General features: G+C 32.2%; 2 protein-coding genes across 2 annotated transcripts; both read left to right on the top strand.

Annotated features, from left to right (window-relative positions):
• The first annotated feature begins 1,519 nt into the window (after window positions 1-1,519).
• LOC114273388 (putative LRR receptor-like serine/threonine-protein kinase At4g37250) lies at window positions 1,520-10,377 on the top strand. The gene is made up of 2 exons (XM_028215167.2): window positions 1,520-3,397; window positions 9,333-10,377. The coding sequence occupies exons 1-2, from the start codon at window positions 1,765-1,767 to the stop codon at window positions 10,010-10,012; spliced, it is 2,313 nt and encodes a 770-aa protein (XP_028070968.2). The 5' UTR covers window positions 1,520-1,764; the 3' UTR covers window positions 10,013-10,377.
• A 5,370-nt stretch (window positions 10,378-15,747) lies between these two features.
• Window positions 15,748-19,636, top strand: LOC114273387 (carbohydrate esterase, putative (DUF303)). The gene is made up of 2 exons (XM_028215165.2): window positions 15,748-16,413; window positions 19,101-19,636. Exons 1-2 carry the CDS (start codon window positions 15,880-15,882, stop codon window positions 19,311-19,313), a joined length of 747 nt encoding a protein of 248 aa, XP_028070966.1. The 5' UTR covers window positions 15,748-15,879; the 3' UTR covers window positions 19,314-19,636.
• The last annotated feature ends 7,875 nt before the right edge of the window (window positions 19,637-27,511 follow it).

The following is a 27,511-nucleotide window of genomic DNA, read 5'->3' as shown; positions in this document are numbered from 1 at the left end:
TGGCTTTTTACGAAAAGATGTGCAAAAAGTAGAGAGAAATGAGAATCTTTGACTTTTTGGTATGGGTTGTTGACTTTTTGGCTAATTTTGTAACTTTTTGGCTTTTTGGCTAAAAAGTTCGGTTGCCAAACGAGGCCTAAGAGTGTTTATGAGAGTTAACCCTCAATTTTTGCGTATCCAGGTTTCTTGCCCCAACTCTTATTTAAATATCTATGCCCTTGTCAAATTTTATACCATTTTGTTGCAGTTTACATATGAACTATCAATATTTGTATTCTATATTTTATGAATTTTGTTGTGTAACATAAGCATTAATCATTAAAATTCGTTGAAAAATATTATATATATAATAAATATGTATTGATATTCTAGTAGGTGAAATGATATCCATAACAATCACGCATTATTTTACATGAGAAATTAGCTGTCAATGCTTTATGATTTTGAATCAATTATTACAAAATTAGGATATAGAAAATAAAGGAGGGATAATCATTTGAGATGGTATGACAAAATGTAATAGAGATCAAACAGTGCGCTTGTAAGAATTCAAGTTTGAGAGTGCCAAAAGACAAAGGGGTAGGCTAAGAAGGACATAGGTTGAGTTGGTTCCAAAAGAAATGATTAATTTAAACTTGACTGAAGATATGGTTTTTAGTAGAGCAATGGAGGAATAATTACATTTTTATGTTAATTCACATTTGCAATTTGTCCATTTATCTAAGCTATTTATAATTATTTGTTTATTTATCATGAGATACTATTTGATATAGTTTTTATTTATAAAAAATTAATTATTTAAAAATAAAATTTTTAACTCTTACTTTTTAATTTAAAATAAGCTGAGGCGGGCCTCCAGTCTACCATCTGGGCTGGAGGGTCCAGTTCGGTCTATTAGGCCCATTTTTAGGGTCATTTTCGATAATTTGAATCGTTTATATTTTAATATTTATTGAGTATATTATTCCTGTAAAAAAATCATATCGATAGGATAACGGATACTATGCATTCGGATTATTTTTTATAAACCGTTAATTTTCTGACCGTCTATTTTTTCAGACAAAAGTGATCCGAATGCATAGTATCCGTTATCCGATCCACGTGATTTTTTACAGGAAGAATGCAGTCAACAAATTCTAAAATGTAAACGATTTTGATTATCCAAAAGAGACCAAAAAGTGAATGTAATGAGCCAAACTAGACCAGACTGTTCCAAATCTAGATTAGAGACCGTCCGAACCCTTTAAAATAAACTCCACCAACTTTACTTAAAATCCTATGTTTAAGTAGAAAAATTATGTTTTGGCTAAGACGTCACGTCATCATATTATTAATCAGTCATAATTTATTATACTCTCTCATATTTTTTAATCACCTAATATAAAATTGTGAGTATTATTTTCTTTAATAATCACAATACGTTTGGGCAGAACGTGTCATGCCCCCAACCCACCAAATAACTTCTCATTTAATTCACCTTTATATCAATATAGTTTTTTTTTTTTTTTTTGAACGTAACCTTTATATCAATATCAAATCATCATTAGAGAGCATATTTAAAAAAGAGAACCTGTTCCTCTCTGTTTGTCTCTCTCTGCAAAAGCCTGCAACCCACCAAATCCCCTCATTTTCACCCTCTCTCTCTCCTTTCTCTCTGTTATCGTTTTGGTCACCAAAACAATCATTTCTGTAGTTGTTTACCCTCTCTCTCTATCTATCTACATTTCTAATATATGTGGAAGCGATGAATGATCAGTTGCAGAGATGATCATGGGCTTAAACACTGCTACAAGTGAAAGTCTCCACCTTTGGTGGTTCTCTACTCTGTTTCTTCTTCTTTGGGGCCGCTCTTTAGCTCTCAACTCAGATGGGTCTCTCTTGCTCTCTTTCAAGTATTCTGTTCTCAGCGACCCACTCTCTGTTCTTGACAACTGGGACTACACCAACGACACTCCATGTTTGTGGACTGGCATAACCTGCGCTCAAATCGAAACCTCCTTTGCCACTCCCGACATGCTTCGAGTCATAAGCTTAGTCCTCCCAAACTGTCAGCTTCTGGGTTCAATCCCAGAAGACTTGGGTTTGATTCAACACCTTCGAACTCTCGATCTCTCCCACAATTTCTTGAATGGTACTCTACCAATTTCACTCTTAAACAACGCTTCGGAGCTCCAAGTCCTCTCTCTGTCTAACAACATGATCTCCGGCGAGCTTCCTCAGCTCGCCGGCGGCCCATCCGGCCTTCGACTTCTCAACCTCTCCGACAATGCCCTTGCGGGAATTTTCCCAAAAAATTTCACCACTCTGCAAAATCTCACTGTCGTTAATCTCAGAAGTAATTATTTTTCCGGTGGAATTCCCAGTGGGTTTGATTTTGTGGAGGTTCTAGATCTGTCTTCGAATCTTTTCAATGGCTCTTTACCTGATGATTTTGGTGGAGAGAGATTGAGATACTTGAATCTCTCGTACAACAAGATTTCTGGGTCGGTTTCTTCAGAATTCGCTAAAACTATTCCGGCGAATTCTTCAATCGATCTCTCGTTCAATAATCTCAGCGGTGAAATCCCTCAATCAATGGCGTTGATGAACCAGAAAACAGAGTCTTTTTCTGGCAATGCTGATCTATGCGGGAAGCCTCTGAAGAAGCAATGCACAATCCCATCAACACTCTCAACCCCACCCACTGTCAATTCAACAACAACATCCACTCCAGCAATCGCAGCATTACCCAAAACAATCGATTCAAACCCAGAATCAAACTCATCTTCAACAACCCCAAATGGGAATCAGAGTCAGCAACAGAGCAAGCTGAAACCGGGTTCAATCGCCGGCATCGCAGTCGGAGACTTAGCTGGAATCGGAATCCTCGCCATGATCTTCCTCTACATCTACCAATTGAAGAAGAAAAAGAAGAAGAGCTTCGATAAAAGCGACAAAAGCAAAGAGAAAGAAGAGAATCAGGCAACTTGGTCGTGCGTGAGCGTTCCAAATTTGGAAGAAGGGACAACTGGGTCTGATTCTGATCATGAAAATAACAATGGTGGTGGTGTGGTGGTGGAGGAGAGAGAGAGGAAAGTGGTGATGATGGAGGGAGAGAAGGAATTGGAACTGGAGACATTGTTGAAAGCTACGGCGCATGTGTTGGGTTCGAGTGGGTCGAGCATAGTGTACAAGGCGGTTATGGAAGATGGGAGTGCGGTGGCAGTGAGGAGGATAGGAGAGGGAGGAAGTGAGAGAACGAGGAGAAAGAAGGAGTTTGAGAACGAGGTGAGGGCTGTGGCGAGGTTGCGACACCCGAATTTGGTACGGTTGAGGGGGTTTTACTGGGGAGAAGATGAGAAGCTCGTTATCTACGACTATGTGTCCAATGGCAGCCTCGCTAGTACTGCTGGTTACAGTAAGTTCTCTCTCTCTCCCCCCCCCCCCTCCTCTCTGTGTGTTTGTGTGCATGTTAGTCAAATTGTGTGGTTTTTTGCTATAGTACGCTGGTTTTTCTCCCGTAAAACCCGTGAACTTCGATCGCTTTATGTGATATTATTCGCTATTTTCGAAATATATACACTGTGCTGCTTTATAAAATATTTTGATGGATAAAAAAAGGATAGAAGCCTGTGATTTATGTTACAAATGGGGACAATATGAAACTGATTAATTGAAGGTAATTATTTAGTCTCGGAGTATAGATACGCGGCATTCCTTAAGATTTTGATTAGTGAAGAGATATAAAGGTCCACGATTTATATTGAGATAGGAAAAAGATTAAGTAATTAATGATTAATTTAGAATATAGATATATGATATTCTTGAAGTATTGAATAATTTTCCGTACTTAGGGTCGTCACGTGGTATTTGGGATTGTTAAAAGTCCGTTTGGGAAGTGGGTTGGCTTTTTGGCTTTTTGACTTTTTTGGCTATTTTAGCCTGGGCTAAAAAGCTTGGTTTGGGAAGGACTTTTTGGCTTTTTGACTTTTTTGACTTTTTTTGTGAGAGAAGAATGTAATGATTATAGGTTGGATGTGATGTTTTGTTTGTTATGGCTAAAATAGCCTATTTTGTTTTTTGTGGCTAAAATAGCCAAAAAAACCTGAAAAAGCCCTTGCCAAACGGAGGCTAAATAATTTTTCCATTACAGTTATAGAGAAATTATTGTGTGCTTTGCATCATACCAACAACTCATGCAAAAGCACCAAACACACGTGTCTCTTGTATTTTCGTGGGGTTAAGAATTGATTTTTTTACTGATAATTTTTTTTGAAAAAATAATAATTTGATAACTTTATTTTTGACTTGTTAAAGCATCTCTAAGAGCATCTCCATGGAACTCTTAAAATACTTGTCAAACTTATAATTTAGCAATAGTGATAAAAAGTGGGTCTTCAATGGCTTGTTATTTTACTTACCAAAGATGACATATGCCATATCTGTTCTCAAATTTGACAAGTAAAATAGTAATTGTCAAACATGCCACATCAGCAAATATGAACATATTTGTGGCTCCAAATTTAATTGAAAAAATAAAATTGAAACAGTAGAAAATCAAGTAATTTTTCAAATTTAATTAATTTATTTATTTTTTCAAATTGAATTATATATATATATATATATTTTCTAATTTTTCTAATTTTTTTCATTTTTTATATTTGTCTAATCGGGAATAATATAAATATATAATTTTTTTTTTACAAATAGTTAAAAAAAGGTCATAAAAGACAAAAAATAAACAAAAATAAAATCACAAAAAAACTTATATCCAAACAACACTTACAAACTTGGAGAGAAAGTTGGTTGAGAATTGCCAAAATAGCAAGTGACCATTGGAGCACCTTGTTATAATTTGACAAAATAGCATTATTCATTGCCAAATTATAACAATAACAATGGTATTATAGCAACAATCATTGGAGATGCTCTAATGAAGCTCTCAAAACATTTGCCAAAACTATAATTTAGCAATAGTGATAAAAAGTGGGTCTCCAATGGCTTGCTATTTTACTTGCCAAAGATAGCACATGCCATATCTGTTCTTAAATTTGGCAAGTAAAATAGCAATTGCCAAACATGCCACATCAGCAAATATGAACATATTTGTGGCTCCAAATTCAGTTGAAAAAACAGAATTGAAACAGTAGAAAATCAAGTAATTTTTCAAATTTAATTTTTCTATTTAATTTTTCTATTTAATTTTTCTATTGAATTATATTTAATTTTTTTTCTAATTTTTTTCATTTTTTATATTTGTCTAGTCGGGAATAATATAAATATATAATTTTTTTTACAAATAGTTAAAAAAAAGTCATAAAAGACAAAAAATAAACAAAAATAAAATCACAAAAAAACTTATATCCAAACAACACATATAAACTTGGAGGGAAAGTTGGTTGAAAATTGACAAAATAGTAAGTGATCATTGGAGCACCATTGCTATAATTTGACAAAATAATACTATTCATTATCAAATTATAGCAATAATAATGGTATTATAGCAACAATCGTCAGAGATGCTCTTGGTTGAAAATCTTATTCCAACCAGGGCCTTACTGTTTAGGGACGAAACTCAAGTTTAGTTCTTGGCAAAAACGTTTGTCAAAATTTTTTTAGTTGGCTTTATTAAGTTAGAATTTTTTTAATTTGGGATTAAAAAATTTGTTTGGATTAATTTTTTTAATTTTTGTGAAAGAAAAAATAAATTGATTATGACTTGATATGATATTTTATTTTATTAATTTTTTAACCTATTTTATTTTTAATAACTAATTTAGCTCTAATCTCTTTAGCCAAACGAAGCCTTATTCAATAATTTCATTCTCAAAATTGTAAAAATGATTAAAAATAATGAAATATTCTTTTCTTTTTCTTTTTTTTAAGCACATTTATAATACAAGTGTTAAATAATTCTCAAAATTTTTAAGTACGCATTTTTATTTAGGAAAATTTATGTGCATAGAAAAATTAGTGATCCTTTATCATAATAACTTTGAAATCATAATAACTTTGACTTCAAAGTTATTAGATGTGATCCTTTATCATATTTATTTTAGATGTGATCCTTTATCATAATAACTTTGAATCACATATTATTATTAATGTATTTATTTATTTTGTAGTGATTTTTTTCCTGTAAAAGTAGTATTGCTATTTTTATTTTTATTTCTAGTAAGTGAAAAAAGCATGCATTTCATGAGAGCTAAATGGATAGGAATTATTTGGAGGAAGAGAAGAGGAGGAAAAGGAATCTCAAGCTTGGGTTCGAAATACTGAACTTGATTGATCTTCAGAAATTTTAGATTATATTTGTATGATAGGAATCTTTGAAAAAGAATATGATGCTAGCAAAGTGTTTTGCTTCATTAAAAATCATTGGAAAAATCATAAATTTTTAAAAATTGTGGGTTTAATGTTTATTTTTTACTCTTAAATTATTAATATTTTTGATAGAATGCGGAGATATTAATGAAATATAAATTATTTTTGTTTTTTTTTTAAATTTCTATTTAAATTTATGATTCAAATTCAATGTTAAAATTTTCGGGCAATGATTGGTAGCCACAAATTCTGTGGCTTAAATAGCCTAAAAATGTCAAAACAACGTCATTTTGGGTACAAAACAACTCTGAAAATGCCAAAACGACGTCGTTTTGACATTTTCGGACCATTTGAGCCACATAATTTGTGACCACCAAACATTTTTCTAAAAATTTTAAGCTTTTTCATTTCACCAAATTGAAGTATATCTGAAATCTTATAAGACATTCCTAGGCCCTACTAATGAAACTGACCTCACAGAGTGTAGAATAAGGAATGAGGCATATATTCCCTCCATTGATAGGGTTTGTTTTGTGGCTAGCAGAGAATCTGCCCTAGGGAGAGAGACCGTACCCATACCTATATGAAAACCCCCGTTTGGTAGGACTGTGCGAAAGTGATTATAATTTATAGCCTAACAGTTTAAAGCTTATAACTGTGAACATAAGTTGATTTTTGACTTATAAATTAAGTTTCTCCTCTCCCACCAAAGAATAAGTTGATTTTTGATTTACAAAAAGCTATAAGCTGTATTATTAAGATGAACCAAACACATCAAAATAGCTTAAATTAAGCTAAAAGTTGAAATAAGATAGAAATAAGTTCTACTAAACAGGGCCAATAAGCCAAACCCATGTTCTCACATTTAGGTTTGTAGCTAGCAAAAAGTTAATTTTTTGTTTTTTTTAACCAAAAAAATTAGTTTTTTTACCCAAGTCATTACCTAAAATGCTAAATTTTTTTTACTAAAAAAAAGTTAAAAATCAACTTTTTACCAATTTCCTAAAATACCATTTATTTCAAGAACCTTTATATGACTTTATTTTACTGACTTTTTGATTTTTGGTGTTAAGCTCGTGAAGATTCCTTCAAGTATATATGCATTTATCTTCAGCTTAGGCCTCACCCCAAAACACTTCTATGTTTATTTGTGATAACTAGGAATCTCACTGGTTTCAGTAACAAGATTTATACACAAATTCATTAAAGGAAATATTATTTTAAAAAAATAAATACAAGTACAGACATTGGCCTCGTTTGGCAAGAGGTTATTTTAGCCAATTAGCCAAAAAGTTACTAAATTAGCCAAAAAGCCAACAACCCATACCAAAAAGTCAAAGATTCTCTTTTCTCTCTACTTTTTGCACATCTTTTCGTAATTAGTCAAAAAGTCATCCCAAACATACAAGTTTTTTTTACTTACCTTTTTAGCCAAATAGCCAAAAAGTTATTAAATTAACCTGTTCCCAAACGAGGCCTCTATTACTTTTAGGTACTGCCAGTTGAGTCTACAACTTGTTTATTGTTTCATTTATTATTAAGAGCATATAGTTGGCTTAGGCATATGGAAAGTTCAACTTCGGTTAAAAAAAAATTATATATAAGAACCTTTCATTTTTCTTGTTTTGTGATAGAATCTTAGCGAGTTACTAATGGTGTGTTTGGTTGAGGGATTTGAGGAGGGATTTGGAAAGAGAAATGGAAAAGGTGTGTGAAACTATGTGAAATATAGGCATGATTTTTTCATATTTCACCTATCTTTTCCATTTCCCTTTCCAAATCCCTCTCCAAATCCCCCAACAAAACACAACATAAGTTAAATTATTACTAATGGACATTTGATATTTCTCTATAAGGTCAAATTTCAAACTACCTCTTAGAAACCAAGTGTAAAACAGTGCTAAGAGCACATATTTCTCTATAAGCTCAAATTTCAAACCACCTCTTAGAAACCAAGTATACAGCAGTGCTAAGAGCACATATGAAATTCACATAATAGGCTATAAATGTACCACCGGAGGTGGTAGTCTCATGGACAACGCATTGCGTTCTATAGGGGTGAGTCATGATCGAATCTTGGGGGGCGGGCTTTTGCGGAGACTCTGCATTGTACTCCATTGATACTTGGCCCCTTCTATAGCGTGTAGATGAGGTCCATTGGGTGCCTCGGTAGTAGATTACTTTTTATGGATTGGGTTAAATTTGACTGACAACTGGTTACCTCAGGGTCAAGGACTGCAGATGCTATGATGTCAAAAAAGAAAAAAGAAAAAGGAGAGAGGCTATGAATGTGAGTCAAAAAATGAGTTTTACATGTGAGACTCACTCTTTATCTAACATCTATGACCATTCTGTTTGATTCATTTGTGCAGTTAGACTTATTTAGGAATAGCTTATTTTTGTAGATAAATATCATCTGGTAGACATTTTTTAGTAATAATCTGAATTCAATCACATTATGATGTATATTGTACAATATTTTTTAAAGTATTATTCTAAGTATATAATAGTTTTGAAAATAGTAATGTTATACAAATATAGTTTTTGTACAAAATTTTTGTACTGAATAATTTGGTTATTTGTCATTTTTTTATTTCAAATCAAAATATTCACTATTATGGTTTAGAATTTACAAATATCACTGTCCTATCATTCTTGGTTTTTTTTTTTTTTGGTACACAAAAAATTATTTGTAAATTATTTGAATTTTTATACCAAATCTTCTACTATAATTATGTGATAGTATCATTTTTAAAAATAAAATAAAATACGTATTTTTTATTTCCTTGTTTTAAGTCTCACAAGAATTCAAGTTTGGCATAATTAAAAAAAGACAAAAAGGCAAAAAGTTACTATCCTATTTAAGTCACATCATCTTATTTAAGTCACATCACTTCTCTAACACATCACTTCAAACCCAACCTAAACCCAACCCATATTTCATAAAAAGTCAAAAAGTACACTTATTTGTCTTTCCAAACTATTTAAATTATTGATTCTAAATTAATTTTCTAATTTCAAAATATCAGAAAAAATGGGGTCCTCTCCAATTCGCCTACCATTCGAAGTCCGGCTCAAGATAGCAAGAGGAGTGGCTCGCGGACTAACCTACATCCACGACAAAAAACAAGTCCACGGCAACATCAAACCAACAAACATCCTCCTCACCCCAGATATGGAACCCATCATCAGTGACTTCGGCCTCGACCGCCTCATCTCCTCCGCCCCCAACAACCACCACCACCACCACCACCACCAACCCACCGTCGCCACCCGCCATTTCGGCAGCAGACGCTCCACCTCCGCCTCCCACGACGGCGGCGACCTCCCCACCACCACCACTACCAGTCTCGGCTTCGTCGGCTGCACATCCCCTTACCACGCCCCCGAGTCTCTCGAAACCCTCAAGCCGAACCCTAGGTGGGACACCTATTCGTTTGGGATTGTTCTGCTCGAGCTTTTGACCGGGAGGGTTTTCTCGGACCGGGAATTAAGCCAGTGGACCGCCGGTTCAGCGGCGGAGGACAAGAACCGGTTTTTTAGGATGGCTGACGTGGCAATCCGGGGTGACGTGGAGGGGAGGGAAGATGTTTTGCTGGCATGCTTTAAGTTAGGGTTTGGTTGTGCTTCGTTGGTGCCGCAGAAAAGACCTTCCATGAAAGAAGCACTCCAAGTGCTCGATAAAATGTCAAGCTCGAATTTGCATTGATGATGGAGGGCCGTTGTTTGGTCTTTTTGACTTGGGATGTTGCATAAAAGAAGGGGATGTAATGCTGGTTAAAAAACCAAAAAAGGGCTTTGTGTGTCTGACTGGTTAATTAATGATTAATCGATTGTTGGCAATAGTAGTATCTTTTGAAGATGATAAGCATTTTCTTGACTTTGTTCGTCTTTGTTGGCCCTTAATTTAAGGTATAGCATAGACTCTTTTTATAGGACAGTTGTTATTTAGTAATTGGGATTGTTGTAACACCAAGATCATGGGTTACTTTTTTTATGTACATGTCATGATTAAGATGATAATGTGATCGGTAGAGCAACTGGATGGTTCTTCATTCGGTCCGATTAGAAAAAGAGATGAGTCTTAAGCATGCACTGTTATGCTGTGCTGGTCAAAGACTGTTTAGAAAATAAGATAATTTCTAGTGGTACGATTTTTAGATTGTGAAATGACTTATATAAGGTATTTTTCACATGGTATGTTTGAGTCCTTATCTCAATTGGTACATACTTTATAATTGGGGCAAATTACATGTACTCTTGAGGTTTGGTTAAATTATAAATATCTTTTCGAGGTTTGAAAAATTATAAATTTTTTTCTGAATGCTATATTTGCATAATAAATTAAGGGATAATCTGTTATGAAATTTAAACCTCATGGGGCAAATTATTATGAAAATATAAACTTTAGGAGCAGGATGTAATTTTTGAAACCTCAAGAGGTATCTGTAATTTAGTCAAATCTCAAGGGAAGTATATGTAATTTGCCCTTATAATTGTTAAAACAATAATATAATTTTATATTTTTTGAATAATAATTTAAAAAAAAATTCACAACTAAATACAAAAAAATTATAATTAAATATTTCAAAATAATATTATAATTATAAAATAAAATAATATAATTAAAAATACAAATATAATATGATAGGATAGTGTGCATAATATAATTCACCTATTCTTTAATCATCACTTCTACATGAGTCGGTGCTTTTTTTGTTTTAATAATACATCACGAGTTACTTATAACCACGTGGCTTAGTTGGTGTCTTTATGCTCATTGTTGTTTCGTTTGCACAGGGGGTGACCATGGCCAGCTTTGGGGCAAAGCCCACAAAACAGCTGTTTTGGTTATCAAAAAATGTTTTTAAAAACAAGGCTCTAAAATTATAGAAAATATTGTATTAGTTTAGAGAAAAAAAAGATTCACTTGAGTTAGAAAAGTATAAAATTTCTTATAAAAAGAGGCTTAATCTGAATAAAAATGCCCAACATTTTGAAGACTCACTTCATATTTTAAATACATTTGAGATATAATTACAAATATATAGTAAAACTAAAGTTTTTATTTGTTGGTTTCTGTCAGTAACAAGAATTAAAAAGATTCATCTATTTTTTTTTTATAAAAAAAAACTAATTGAAGAACTATCATATTTCTTTCTTTTTTTTTGGGTTTTTAATTTGTTCAACTATGATGGAAAGTCTAAATTTGTAAAATAAAGTTGGGTTTCAAGATACAAACTCAGTAACAGAGATGAATTCTTATTTTGTTTGATTAAATATTTATTTGATCATAGGGGCATTTGGAAAATGTTTGGTAGTTTAAAATTTTGTGGCTCAAATGGCTCAAATCTGTCAAAACGATATCGTTTTACACTCATTTCCACTCAAAACGACGTCGTTTTGAGTGATTTGAACCATTTGAGCCACAAAATTTTGAGCTACCTAGCATTGTTGGGGGCATTTATATACAAGTCATAATTTATGAATTCATACTCCATTAAGTCCTAACTAAGATTTTTTGAATCTTTAAGTCCCATTAAATTTTTAATAGGCGGAATTACCTTTCAAACAATGATTGTTTATCATTTATGATTATCTATAAAAGAATATGATAATTTGACATTTATTTTCATTTTCAAAACTTTAAAATATCAACTTTCAAATTGGAAAAACTAAAACAAAAAATATGTGCAAAAAAAAAACTAATTTTCTACCATAACATTTGTAAATAAGACTTTTAGGTAATTAAACTCTTGATTATATATATTGTCTGTTATGATTACATATTTTTATTATTTTTTATGTTTACTTTCATTGATTATTTGATTTGTAATGATTGAGGATTAAGTTAGCATTATGATGATGTTATTAATTTTAAATAAACTATATCAAACATGTCACTATTCTTAGTGTGGGTGTCAATTTCCGACCACACTACCAATCAAGCATTTAGCTGGAGAACACTGGCATAATAGATTAAGCCCGAACGACTTGTCACAAAAAGAAGATATTCTGGCGGTGGTTTATCCACTCGGGGGCACTCCGACGATCAAGTCAGTTATCTCTCAAAGATAGCAAAAGTGCTTAACTCACTATTCAGAATACAAAAAGCATATCTTAGACCCATGGAGGTGTCTCTCTTTTATAGCCAACACTTACCTAATCCCAATAGAAGTCTAGCTTCAATGGACTTAGGATTACTGCTAATCTTGGACTCCTAGTAGGATTGGGATAAACTCTCTAAGAGTCTTATGTTTATCCAAACTGAAGTCCTATCCTATTCTAGGACTCTTGTCCCTTATCCGCTTATCTCGGATTCCAATTTCTTATCATCTCGGCGTCATGATCAGGACACGTGACACATCGGCTGACACTTCGGTGACACCTCGACCACGTGTTGTCATTCAAAAATTATGTCCCCACACTTAAAAAGTATGATTTTGTATATGAAAAAATAAAATAAATAAATAATAAATAAAAACACAAAGAATAGAAGACTTAATTTAGTTTTTATTTGATACTCCAACTCATATTTTAGTCGGTTTTATTATTATAAACTTTGTTATATATTTAGGCTTGGTTTGAGATATTAAAAAAAAAAATTAAAAAGTCAAAAAGTTATAAAAAAAAAAATCATCACTATTCACAAATTAAAAATAAAAAAAATTAATATACATAATATTTTAATACAAACCAACTTTACACCGTAAAAGATACTGAATTGATGGAAAAGTACCGTGAAATGAACACAAAAAAAAAATACATATATATATATATATATTCACTAAGTTGGACGGCAATGTTGGGCCCGTGGGAGCCCACCACGGGTCCCGTTTTGATAATCCGAACCGTTTAATGTGTAGAACTTGTCTAGTATTATATGATTGTAAAAAATCACGTTGATCGAATATCGCTAACTGCATAATCAAATCAGTTTTGTATAAAAAATGGATGATGTTATAGTTAACGGTTGACAAAAAAACTAATCCGATCATATAGCTATAGCTATCCGATTAATGTGATTTTTTACAAACATATAATACTCGACGAATTGTACATATTAAACGGTTCCGATTAGCAAAACAGGACCCGTGGTGGGGCTCCCACTAGTCAAAGAGCACCGTCCAAATGGTTCATCGAAAAGGAGGCAACTATTTCCTATTACACCACTCTGCAAACCTTGCTGCCACCGTACAACCTATACTGTCAAAACTCTTCCTACACACTAATTTATACAATTTTTTAATACACATTTTTTCGTAAAAAGTCAAAAGGTTAACTCAAACATCTATTTTTTTTTTCTTAATTTTTTAATCTAAAAAAATAAAAAGTGCACTTATTTAAAACATTCCAAATAATTCCTTAAGTAAATTATAATAGTCTTTTTGTAAGCATTATTAAATGTAAAAATTTAAAACAAAATTCAATATATGATCTTTTGATCAACTTTTTTTTTAATATATATAGAAGGTCTCATATTTATGATTTGTTTTGGGTCCCGAAAAAGTTAAAGCCGGCCTGAGTGTGACAAGTTGTATGTCCACGGGGGAGTTTGGTTCCTTGGATCTAAGATATCGGTCGGTCTGCTGGCCCATTAACCTGGCCTGAGTGTGACAAGTTGTATGTCCACGGGGGAGTTTGGTTCCTTGGATCTAAGATATCGGTCGGTCTGCTGGCCCATTAACCTCCCAAACTAATCTTGGGGACCTCTAGGTAGATTGGGAGGTCTGGTAGGCACATTCAACGCCGGTACCGGCTTTCAAACTTGTTCACTTTGGGTCGAACTTTGGTCTAAACTTTGCCTTGTCTAGGGTAGTTGGGTTGGACCTGGGCCCTTATGAGCCTACCTAGTCTGTATAAGTATGGGTAAGTTGACATTCCATTTGGTTTGGGTGATTTGAAGGAAAAAAAAAAAAAAACATTTTTGTGTGATGCTGAGATTGGAGAACTTTTTAATAAATTAAAAATATTGTCATTACAGAATTAATATTGACTATATTATGCCAAATTGATTATTTAAATGTTTCGATTATGTGAATAATCTTGAAATATTTATTATTTATTAGTATTTGCCACTTGTTAGACAAATTTCTCCAATAAAAACTAGAGCCATTGGTTAGTGAAAGAGATGAGGTTGTTAAAAAACTGGAAAACAAAAGAAAAGGATAGTGACTACAAGTCTTGCCAATTTTATCTTCCATTTATATATATTTTTTTGTTCAACTCCCCCTCCTCCCTCTCTTTTGTCTATTCGTGTCTGTTCCTTGTCTTTGTTTGGAAGCAAACAAGTTGGTAACATATTAGATTACAAGTTGGTAACTTGCACTAGGCCCAACCTTGGCGCAACCAGTACACTCCACGCAAAAGCCTGCTTGCACTGCTTTTTAAAACAAAATAAATATCTGACTCCAACAAGAGGCTTGCTCTACTCTAATGGACCGAATAAGCTTCCCTCCTATTCGATATTATTGTTAATTTCATAAAATAAAATACAAATTATTTTTATATTTATAAATTTTTCAATTAAATTAATTTTTTATATAAGTAATTTTTATTGTGAAATTTTAAAAATAAACTATATTTTCCATATTGAGATTAAAATATATATATATATATATATATATATATATATGTGTGTGTGTGTGTGTGTGTGTGTGAAGAAATATGAAAAAGATCAAATATTAAGATGAGCTCATCCATATTAAGAGCATTTTTAATGGTATATTAAATTTTTTATCAAATATGAGTAAAAGTTTCATTTAATATTAAGTGTTTTAACAGAAATTTTTGAAACTTTATCAGAACAATGGTTGACTAGGCGGACCATTGGGCGGATGTCTGGTCGGTCGACCGGCAAGTGTGAATTTTTCACAATTTTTTGCTTTGAAGTGGCCATCTAAGGGATCGGTCAGACGGACGATCGGGGGATCAACCAACCAGTGTAATTTTTTTACAAATTTTTACCTTGAAGTGATCATCTAGGAGACATTCGGAGAGACATTTGGTGGTGAAAATCAAATGGTTATAAACAGTGATTTAATAAAAGACACATTAATTTTTAATTTGATAAAAAAAAGAGTAAAATCTTAAATTTAATACCTATTTAATGAAACTATTAAAAATTAAAAAATATACATATATATTTTTTATCAAATTTAAATTTGATGACAAATTTAACTAAGCCTCCGTTTGGCAAGCAAAAAGCCAGGTTTTTTTGGCTAAAATAGCCACAAAAAACAAAATAGGCTATTTTAGCCACAAAAAATAAAACATCAAATCCAACCCATAATCATTACAATCTTCTCTCACAAAAAAAACTAAAAAAGTTAAAAAGTCAAAAAGTCCTTCCCAAACCAGGCTAAAATAGCCCAGACTAAAATAATCAAAAAGTCAAAAAACCAAAAAGTCAACCCACTCCCCAAACGGAGGCTAACATGGAGATGGTACAATGGACCCAACTTAAAAAGTAATCTTCAGTCTTGTGCTCAGCTGCATCCCTAAATTCCCACACCTTCCCATCCTTTCCATCAAACCACATACCAACCAAAACCAACCAACCTCCAATCCAAACCCATGGAAACCAACAATTCTACCCAAACCAAACTCCAGATCTTCATACTCTCAGGCCAGAGCAACATGGCCGGCCGAGGCGGCGTGACAAAAGACAAACACTGGGACGGCGTCGTTCCACAGGAGTGCAACCCCGATCCCTCCACCATCCTCCGCCTCAACTCCGACCTCCGCTGGGAGGCGGCGCGTGATCCTCTCCACGCCGACATCGACTCCAAGAAAGCCTGCGGGGTGGGTCCCGGAATGTCGTTTGCTAACGCCGTCAAGGATCGGGTGGTGGGGGTTGTAGGGCTGGTACCCTGCGCCGTCGGAGGCACGGCCATTAAGGAGTGGGCACGTGGGAAGCAGTTGTATGAGGATATGGTGAGGAGGGCTAAAGAGGCGGCGAAGGAAGGAGAGATTAAGGCGGTGCTGTGGTATCAAGGAGAGAGCGATACGTTGACGAGAGACGATGCTGAGTCGTATAAGGCGAATATGGAGAGACTCGTTTGTGATTTGCGTGGTGATCTTCACTCTCCTTCGCTACCAATTATTCAGGTGAGTGAGTTCAATTTTAGAAAAGCTTTCATCATGAGTTTGTCAAGAACTCGAGATTGTTTTGCGATTCATGTTTTTCATTGTTGAGTTTTTTTGTTTTTAAAGGGAAAATTATTGGTAAGTCTTGTTTGAAAAACGTGTAATCTATTTAGTCTCATAATTTTTTACTTATACCCAAAAGTCTTATAAGGTTATTATTTCTTTTCTCTACCTCTCTTCTTCTTTATCAGTTTTTCGACGATTGTTGATGGGTAACCATATCTTACTTCTTCTCTTTCTCTTTCTCTTTTCGATATATAGTCACCGGTAACCGACGACTATCATTGATTGGGATTCACCGACAACCACCGACTACTTACTTTACTCTCACCAACAATAAAAAAGATATATTTCCGACGAAGAAGACGAGTAGATTTACATCAGATCTGATGTAGATTTACATCAAATCTGAGTAGATCTATATTAGATTCGGCTAGATCTAAACAAAAAATAGTTGTCGGAGTACAATCCTGTCTCTATATTCGCCTCTCTCCTTCGATCTCTTATTTTTTTTTATATTTTTTTGTTATACACTTCTCATGGAGAAAATTTTTATGTTTTAAATAAGTTGTTTTCGAGTTTTAGTTACAGGCGTTGAAAATTGTAAAATTTTACAGTTTCAAATTTTTTTGGTGCTGTGTAGATTTACATCAGATCTAAGTAGATCTACATCAGATCCGGTTATATCCAAACAAAAAATAGTTGTCGGAGTACAATACTCTCTTCTTCGATCTCTTTTTTTTTTTTTTTTTTTTTTTATACATTTCTCTTTTTCTGTTCTAATGGAGAAAATTTTTAAGTTCTGAACAAGTTATTTTTGAGTTTTAGTTACAGGCGGTGAAAACTGTAAAATTTTACAGTTTCAAATTTTTTTGGTGCTGGAATGAATCATGGTATAAAACTGTAAAATTTTATAGTTTCATAACATGTTTTTCAGTTTGATTAATAAGAATAAATACTTAATAGATTTTTATTTTGAAACTGTAATATTTTACAGTTTCAAAACTTACTTTTCAGTTTGATTAATATTGGAGATTATTTGTTTAAACCTTACAATAATTGAAAAATAACATATGTTTTTTCCATTGTTGCTATTTTTTGTCGTTCCATTTTTTTTCTTTTAGTTTATCAATATTTAGCACATTTTGTTATATTTTTTCACTCTTATTTCTCCATTTATTATTTTTTTCCCCGGCGATATTCTGGATATTCCGGTGAATTTCCAATGATGTTCTTAATGTTCCGTGAACGTTCTGAACATTCCGGCGACTTCCATTAACGTTCTTAACACTTCGGTGAATTTCTGACGATACTCCGACGACTTTCTGATGATGTTGAATATTCCGACGAGTCTCCGGTAACCGTTTGACGGAAGTTCGACGGTAGTAGAATGTAACAACATCTATAAATTGAAAAAAAAAAAAAAAAAGATTTTTTGGTAACAATTAAAAATATATAGGACTAATTGGTGTAAGTGTTTTATTTAGGGATTAGATAGATCTTGAACTTTGTATATGAGACTTATTGATAAGTTCCCAATTTTTAAATGGTACTGGTTAAATTGTTCTCAAGTATGATGGGCTTTTTGCTATTTTTTGTCATAAATGGGAATTTGGCTAAAAATTAATTATTATTTAATTTAAAGTTATCTTTTCTCTTTTTTTTTTTTTATATATATATATTTTTTAAAAATTAAAAAGTCAATTTTTAGCTAATTTTCAAAACAAACCTTTGTGTTGACAGGCTTTTTTTTTTGTCACATTTTGTTGTCTCGTAGTTCATATTAAATTTATACTTTGCACTTAAATGGTCAATATTAAAATAAATTATTGAGTCATCTTGATGAGATAACGTAAAAAATAATAATAATAAAATTATTATATCATTACAATATTGGTAATTATTGTAGTGATATGTATAATATTAATAATAGTCAAATCTATAGAGTTCAAGCAATAAGAATTGGAAAAAAAAAATTCCAATGAAACACACATAATTTCAAATAAATATTTTCGTAGATTTATTTATTTATTTCAATAACTCATTATCCAGCCAATTGAACCAACTAATCCATCTATTTCTAAATAGTCAGCTTGTATAGAGTTCAAGCAACTAGAATTGAAATTCAAAATTAAAAAAAAATTCCAATGAAATACACCTAATAAAAATAAATATTTTCTTAGGTTTATTTATTTTTTTGATTACTCGTTATTCATCCAATTGGACCAACTAATCCATCTATTTCTGTGTTCTAATCCAAGGTGTCTTGTGTATTAGAAGAAAAAAGGGGAAAAAAAAAAGAAAAAGAAAAAAGAAAAAGGAATATATATATATATATATATATGTAATTCTTTTTTTTTAGAAAGGTATATATATGTAATTCTTTAGGAGTACAGTTGAAAAACGTTTTGAAAATTTTAGTGAAAATTGAGTGGCACGTACTCCTAAAAATAAAAATAAATATTTTAGTGAAAATTTGAAAAACGTTTTGAAAATTGGATCAAACTCACCTCTTTTGAGAACATAATTGTTCCTCATTATTTGAATTCATTTTTCAAACACACAATTGGAACACACATTAGTTAAGAATGTAAGTTTTGAGATACTTCTGATTTGATAAACAACTGGATGAGAATTGGGATAAACAGGTGGCAATTGCATCAGGGGAGAAGTATATGGAGACGGTGCGGGAGGCGCAAAAGAGCATTGATCTACCCAACATGGTGTGCGTCGACGCAAAGGGGTTGGCACTCGGGCATGACAACCTACACCTAACCACGGAGTCACAGGTTCAACTGGGCATCATGTTGGCTGATGCCTACCTCAAGCATTTTGACCAACCAACTTGTTCTGTTCCTTGACTTCCAATGAAACCCAAATCCTACATTTGCATTATGAATTTGAATAAGAATTTGAAAAAAGAAAAAGAAAAGATGAATGAAATATAAGTTATATTTCTTAACAATTTATTTTTATCTTTCTAATTTTAAAACTCTATTTATATTTATAATTCAAACAGTGTGCCTTTCCATGTCCCGTGTGTGTAAGGAAGTGGCAATGAGAGGTGGGTGAGAAAGTAGTTTAGGGTTCGCATCAAGCCTAAGGTAGTTTGGTTGTGCAAAATGGCCCACTTGGCTTCTTTTCTTGAATTGAAATTGACTTTTGAGCTGTTCTGTTTAGTTCATCATCATGTTGTTGTTGTTGTTGTTGTTGTTGTTGGAGTTGCAAATGTTTGATTTATTTTAAATTTGCATTCGGTGATCAGTCTGGATAGTCCATAGGATGTTATGCGGAAACAAATATTGAATATAATAATGACAAATTTTTGTTGAAAATTTGAGTTTTCTGGACTTATTTTTGAGCAATTTTGAGTCCAAATTGAAGCGAGATCCATGCACCATTTGAGGTTGGTCTCTGTGGTGACGTATTCTTTGTCACATGTTGAATCATGCCTCGAAGACGGTTTGTCAAAAATATTTTCGAGTGAATGGGAAGTTGACATCATTTTCGAATTTATAGAAATAGAAGTTGATGAGACAGAGTCGATTTGCTTATTAAATGGCTCGTCTCACATTAAAACAAAGAGAGTTTATATGAGTATATAAACTTTAGGTTGACATACTTGGGATGCGCTCCAAGGGGCACCCTAAGTTTTGTAAGAAAGGGAGTTATGGACAAAGTATGTTTCACCCAAATCCACCACGTGCTGCCGACCGGGTGCGGGTGTGGGTCAGGTCCTAACTTTAATTTTTTGAATAAAATTCGTTTGAATTTTTTCAAAAATCTTTTGTGGGATTTCAAATTTCCTTATTGAAATTCAAATTTTTTGCGGGAAATTTTTAAATTCAAACCCAGACAGTGGCTTCCCTTCCTTCTCCGGTCACCTCTCTTCACTCTGGTGGTTTTCAGATTTGCACCTGTTCGGAATGTTTCCAAACCTATCCAAACAGTCACCATGTTGCCTATAAATTTAGACCTTGTCCAAGCAATTCCTTGATTCGTCTTCCCTTCTCCTTCAGTGCATACTTCTGAATATTTGTCCTTCTGTTTTTCTTGTAAGAGATAACACAACATAGTTTGTTCGCTAGACTCAAATTTGTAGTGTTGAAATTCTAGTATATAATTGTTGCATGCTGGGAGGTCGGTGTCATTTGTTCTCGAGCACCTTAGTGAGCACATAACGATTTGAAGAAAAGTGTGTCCAACACACGCCTCGACTTTTCTATATTTATGCATTTCGTTTGACCGATAATTTGTTAGTTTTATTTAATTTAATTAATTTACAGTGTGTATTTTTATTCTTGTTTTATACTTGAATAAGAAATTTCTTTTCTTACTTGTGATTTTCGAAAATAATTCTATTTCAAAACAAAATAATTTTTCTGTTTCCAAAAAAACAATTTTCATTTTGAAATTATTTTTAGACTTTTATTAGTCATTATTTTATTTTAAATACACACAATTTGCTAGTTTAATAAATAGTTTTTTTACAATTTTATAGTAATTTTTGGATCTATATTGTATGTTTGATCGCAAGACAAAATAGGGAGAAGGGAAGGGAGAGGATGGCCAAGTCTACTTTAAGGTTTCCTTTGGCATTGGCTTTTGGATTAAAAAAATAGAAAAAGATAAAATAAGCTAAATAAATTAATAAGACAAAATGTCACATCCAATCCAAACCATAATCATTTTACTTTTTCTCTCACAAAAATCAAAAAATCATAAAAAGCCAAGCCAAACGACCTTTTTAATCCCAAGCTAAAAGTTCCAATTCAAAAAAGTTAACTAAAAAAACTATAGCCAAACAATAACTAAAGTTAGGCTTCGTTTGGGAACAGACTATTTTAGTAATTTTTTAATTTTTTATGAAAAGATGTGTAGAAAAGTAGAGAGAGTGATGTAACAACTTATAGTGACATCTTGACTTTTTGACTAAAACTGAAAATTGCCAATATTTGATGTGCAAGAATAAAGAGATAAGGTAAAGAAAATAATTGGATCTTGCATGCTTTTTAGTTTGATATTCGATAGTAATGAGATAAAATAAAATAAAAAATACAATTACTGTGATATGAAAATTTTAAAGTACTATGATAGTGTTAAAAGCGATAATAAAAAAACAAAAAATTTAAAAATCCTACAACTTGGGCATATGATTTATTTATGCAAGAATATATTGGAGTTGGAGGGAACACTCATATTTTTAGCCCACGCTTGCTTGATGTAGATAGGAGTTTTGGTAACTAATGTTTTTAGGGGGATTGGGTGATAGACTTCTCAGTGTCTAACTTAGTCCTTGAAAAGAATAAAAATTATATAGATCCTTTCAAGATCCCTTAGTATTTTAAAAATTATTTCTTTTATTATATACCCTCACACATATATATATACAAAAGACACAAAAGCAGGAAGAAGGAAACAACACTAAAATAACACAGTTTAAATAATAATAAAACAGTTTTAAATAAACATAAATAATAAACTTACAATTGTTTACTGGAATAAAACAAACAGTTCTTCAAATACATAACTTGAAAACGAACTTGAAAATAAAATTATAGAGATAGCTATTTTTCTTGAAGAATGAGTTCTCTCAATTTTTTCTAACTCTGCCTTATTCTTGACTGAAGAGGCCCTTTTATAATCAAAAGAGACTACTGTTAGCCTTGTGAGTGAATACTGTTAGCCTTGTGAGTGAATAATCTTAACTTGAAAGGAGCATCAGGAGCACATGGGAGCTGTATGCTGCTTTCGGTGAGTGACTAAAGTTGATGGCTGCCTTTTACTGTGCTGAATTTGTCGGTAGGATAAATGTGGAATAGTAATGTTGACTTTTTGATGAATAGTGAACAGTAAAGTTGATTGAGGGAAACAATATAGGTATATATATCCGCAACTTTTCTCAAAAACGAGTATTGATTGAAGCTGATAATTATAGCTATATAGAATCCAATGTTGATAAGTTGAACAAGTGACTAGGCATATGGATCCTGAGCATCTTGAAATTCGGGTCCATATGGATTTTGAGTAGTTAAACATTCAGAAGAGTTTGAACTGTCTGAACTTTCTTCTGAATCACTATTATCCAAATTTGACTTGGCTTGGGCCATAAGGAGACGAGCCATTTGGAGAAGCTCATCCTTGGATGACTTGGATTTAGGCTTAACCTTGGACTTGGATTTTTCCTTTGATTTGGGCTGATCAGTGATGGGCTTTGCTGACTTGGACTTATTCTTTGACTTGGATGACTTGGGCTTGGAAGAATTGGATGTTAGGCTTCTAAGATTGACTGGAGGAAGTTGACTTCCTTGTGTTAATGGAGCAGTTGGGATCTGCTGAGCTTTAACCATAGCAGGAGTTGGAGCATGTATGTTGATTGGGAATTCAGTTTGAACGATTTCAATGATGCGTGGAATTTTGAAATTATCCCACCATTTAACCATGTGTTAACGGTAAATAACATCATCAGAAATACCATATTGCCATTTGAATATCCAAGGGATTTTGTATTTGGATAAAAAAATAAGCAATGGAGGGAATTTCCGTTGCTAAGGAGTGAATGAGAAAACAGTGGAGAAGTAATTGACTTGTTCCATAATTACAGATGGGAAGATTTCTGAAATGGTGCCATACTGAGTCCACCATCGCAGAAACCAGGTAGGTAACTCAGATTTGAACTTTTGATCAAATTGAAGAAACCAAGAGTGACTGTTTGACCCATTTTGATACAAGAGGACTTTGAACCAAGCATCAATGTAATCATAGTAACTGTATTGAATTGAATGACTAGGCAAATCTCGTAGTTGATAAGGAGAACCTCAATCAACCAGAGAAACAAAGTTGTGAATATAGAGTGAATGGTACACAATTTTACTTATGTAAGTGCGATCATAAATGGGTTTAATCACAATTGATTGATAGTTGAACATGATGTCTTTATAGAAAGTAATTGTTTTTTCTGGATAGAGAGGAATAAAATGCCATCCAGGAGGGAAATAAGATTTAACCAGATCATGAACAGTATGACTCTTTGGGTGACTAGTTTCTTTGAAAAAGAGATTAGTAGTGGTGGATTTAACATAATCAGATCGGGCTGATTTAATAGGATTAGGAGGGTATGGAGTAACTGCTTGACTTGATGAAGCAAAATGATCAGTAGCCAAAGTAGATGTATAACTAGGTTTAGGAATGTTACCAAGAATTTAGTAACGGTTAACCAATTCAGCAGGATGGTATTTGGTGACTAACTCCAATGGAGGCGGAACAAAAGGTTGACTAGATGAGACCAAGGCTTTGGAAGGAGGCCGTGGACGAGACATCTGTGAAATAGAGGAGATAAATTAGCATCCACTGAGGATATCTAATTGATCAGTATGTTCATGTAAACAGTTAATATAGTGAGCAAGTTGTTATTTCTGAGCTTTAATCCGATGAAATTGTATGTACTGCGCTCTTTTAGTAGGTAAATGGGCTGATTTGAGAATGGCAAGGCGACGAGCAGTATGTTTGACTAAGGTTTTATAGTGTCTAATCTGGTGTTTATGGTAAAGAATAGAGGGAATTGTCATGATGTATCTCACTATCCACCCTGTAAAAATTCTCGGGTAAGAAAATCAGGAATAGAATTTTGACAACCAAGTATATGTTCAATTTCAAAATAAAAAGTACTTAAAATAGATTGCCAACGAGCAAAAATTTACTTACTAGCAAGACTTTGAACATCTTTTTCTAAAACATATTTAGCAGATTCGCAATCAACACGAAGTAAAAAATTTTGATTTAAAATATCATCTTGAAATTTACTAATACATAAAACAGTAGATAAAATTTATTGTTTAATAGTACTACAATTCTTTTGTGTTTTATTCCAGACACCAGAATGATAATGAACAATTTGTTCAGATGACTGAGAAGTAATTTTCTGGAGATAGATGCCACCATAACCAATATCAGAGACATCAGTTTGAATAATTTTGAATGAATTTTCAGTAGGAATACCAAGACAAGGAAGAGACTTGACATATTATTTGACTTGTTTAACAATAGCAGTATGAGTAGAAGACCAAGGAGGAGGATTGTCTTTTAACCGATCAAACAGAGGTTGACAAGTTTTCCTAAGGTCTTTGTAAAATTCAGCAATATAATTCAGTGATCCTAAAAAACGTTGTAACTGGGTTTTATCTAAGATTTCATCAGGAAATTTAGACGCAAATTCAATGGAACGACTAATAGGTAAAATAATATTCTGGTGAATATCATAACCTAAAAATCTGACTTTGGTTTGAAATAATTTAATCTTAGGAGCAGAAATGACTAGACCATGACTTTTAATGGTATAAAAGAATGCAATAAGGTGTTTCCAGTATTCACTAATTGATTTTGAAAAAATAAGAATATCATCTATATAAATGATGGAAAAATGACTAAATGGATTGAAAATATCATTCATTATATTTTGAAATTCACTAGGTGCATTTTTTAATCCAAAAGGCATAACATTCCATTCATAATGACCAAAAGGTGTAGTGAATGCAGTTTTATATCTATCTTTAGGATGAATTTGTATTTGCCAAAAATTATTTTTTAAATCAAATTTACTAAAAATAACAGCTTGACTAAGTCTTTTGATTAAGTCTTTTTTATTAGGAATAGGATAGCGAGCCCATTCTAAAACTTTATTTAATAGTTTATAATTGATGACTAAGCGAGGGACACCTCGTTCTAATTCAGCATTTTTATTAATATAAAAACAGGACAAGACCATGGTGATTTACTAGGACTAATAATTCAATTTTTTAATAGTTCATTGATTTCTTTTTTACACATTTCAACTAATTCATGATTCATTTGAATAGGTCGAGATTTAGTAGGAATTTATCTTTCATTGAAATTGTTAATGTATGGTAAAGTGACTATATATTTTTTCCTATGCCAAAAGGCAGTTGGTAAAGTAGAACAAACAACTTTTTCTAATTTTAATTTAAATTCTTCAATCTGAGATATAACAACAAGATTAGTTAATTGTTGTTCAATGCGTTTATAATTGACTTCTTCTTTGAGAAAACGTAACTCACGAGTTAATCGATTAATAGATTGAGAAATAGAACAGTCTTTTAATTGATTTAATTCCAATTCTTCAGGTGGTGATAAGAATTTAAAAGTAACTGTTTGACCAAAAGCTTGAGTTGTTATTCCTTCACTAGATGTAGTAAATGGATATAATAAGAATATAAATGGTGTGCCTAAAATAGCTTTATCAGTCATATTTCTAACTAAAACAAATGAGGTTTTGAAACAGACATTATGTTGACATATATGGACTTTAGGTAATTTATATTTAATACGCATTTTACTACCATTAGCAGAAGTTAATTTTCACTTGTTTTTTCATAATATTTTGTAGGAAGTAAACCTTCTTGAATACAATTAAGATCAGCACCAGTATCAATGAGAGCAATAATATTTAATTCAAAATCATCAATAACGAGTTTAACTTTTGAATACCATTTTTGAATATGAATTTTATTGATCAGATTTAATCTTTTATCTTCATGATTATGAGATTGATGTGATCGATTATCAAATAAAAGATTATCAGGATTAGTATGTTCAGATTCATTAGGCAATTCAGCATTGTTTTCTTGGAAATTCTCTAGACTTTTATTAAGTTTTAATGTAAGAATTTCATCTTCTAAAGCTGTATCTTTATTTTGTAAATCTTTAATAGTTTGTTTAATTTGATTGATTTCATGTTGTAAATCTTGAACAGTAATTTCTTTTTGTTTATTTTTAAATCTTTCTAAAGTTTTAGATAAACTAATAATGGGTTTATCATACTTTGGTTTATGATCACTGTTAGTAAGTAAAGATTTTAATTTGTCAGTATACTTTTGTTTTAACTGGGGATCATCTAATCGACCAATTAATTCAATAAGGGCAGTTTCTTCTTGATATTGTTTAGTAAAAACAGTGATTTGTTTAACAGGTTTGCAACAAATATCATTATATCCTAGTTCAATGTTATTCGTATAATCATCACTAGGTGAATGGTAATCAGATGAGGTATGAGGATTATCAGAAGAAGAATTATTATCAGATTGGTTTAATTAGAAGATTTCAAATAATTGGTGTTTGGATTCATCATTAATTTGAAGTTGATTAACTTTATCTTTTAATTTTTGTTTTTCTTTACATTTGTTAGAATAATGGCCTTTTTTACCACAGTTATAACAAGTAATATCTTTATTAGATTTAGATTTTGGATGAGATTTTTTATAATATTTCTTTTTGGGTTTCGTATAAAATTTATCATTTGATTTTGAAGGTGAATAATTCTTTTTATACTTATGAGAATATTTGTAAGATGATTTATGTTTATTGTACTTGTGTTTTTTACGATGAGAAGGTGCTACAGGAGGTAAACCGTATTGTTCACAGAAATTACCTAATTCATATTTAGCTTTATGTTTAGCTTTAGCAGCTTTTTGACTAAGTTTAAGATCAATACACATTCTTAATCCTTCTTTTTGAATAGTACAAATGATATCACCATAAGTTAAATTATCATATTCAATAACACCAGTAGGTTGACTAAGGACATCTCTAATTTTGTGAGTAAAGAGACTAGGTAAGCCATTAATAAATTTTTCTTTCCAACAGGATTTAGTACAATCTTCTCTTAACATAACTCTAGAAGTAAATACATCTTTATACCATCTAAAAGCGCTTAATGTTGGACAAGTAAGGTTACTAAGTTGATCATGTATGCGAGAATATATATTAGTAGGGATACCTATGAAATGTCTGACGATGGTATAGATTAATGTATTAATACCATCGGGTTTATAATCGCCAATAGTTTCATCAAATATAAGTAAATCATTTTCATCTTTTTGATTAGCATGTAAAATTGATTCGTGTTGATCTTCATTAAGATATTTTTTCCACCAAGATTTGAGCATACCAATAAAGCTAGAAGTAATTACGGAAAAAATTTCAGGTTGAGTATAATCAGGGTAGTTACTATGATAACTATTTGCAACCATAGATAAATGATTTA

This window comes from Camellia sinensis, chromosome 2 (genome assembly GCF_055761805.1).
Source record: "Camellia sinensis isolate YWXY chromosome 2, ASM5576180v1, whole genome shotgun sequence".
NCBI lineage: Eukaryota > Viridiplantae > Streptophyta > Magnoliopsida > Ericales > Theaceae > Camellia > Camellia sinensis.
Note: the sequence above shows the minus strand (reverse complement) of the source record. Positions and strands in the feature narration are given on the sequence as shown.

Coding starts and splice junctions, on each gene's coding strand:
- LOC114273387 (XM_028215165.2), top strand. CDS start 15,880: ATGGAAACCAACAATTCTACCCAAACCAAACTCCAGATCTTCATACTC. Junction 16,414..19,100: donor CTTCGCTACCAATTATTCAG/GTGAGTGAGTTC, acceptor TGGGATAAACAG/GTGGCAATTGCATCAGGGGA.
- LOC114273388 (XM_028215167.2), top strand. CDS start 1,765: ATGATCATGGGCTTAAACACTGCTACAAGTGAAAGTCTCCACCTTTGG. Junction 3,398..9,332: donor CGCTAGTACTGCTGGTTACA/GTAAGTTCTCTC, acceptor TCAAAATATCAG/AAAAAATGGGGTCCTCTCCA.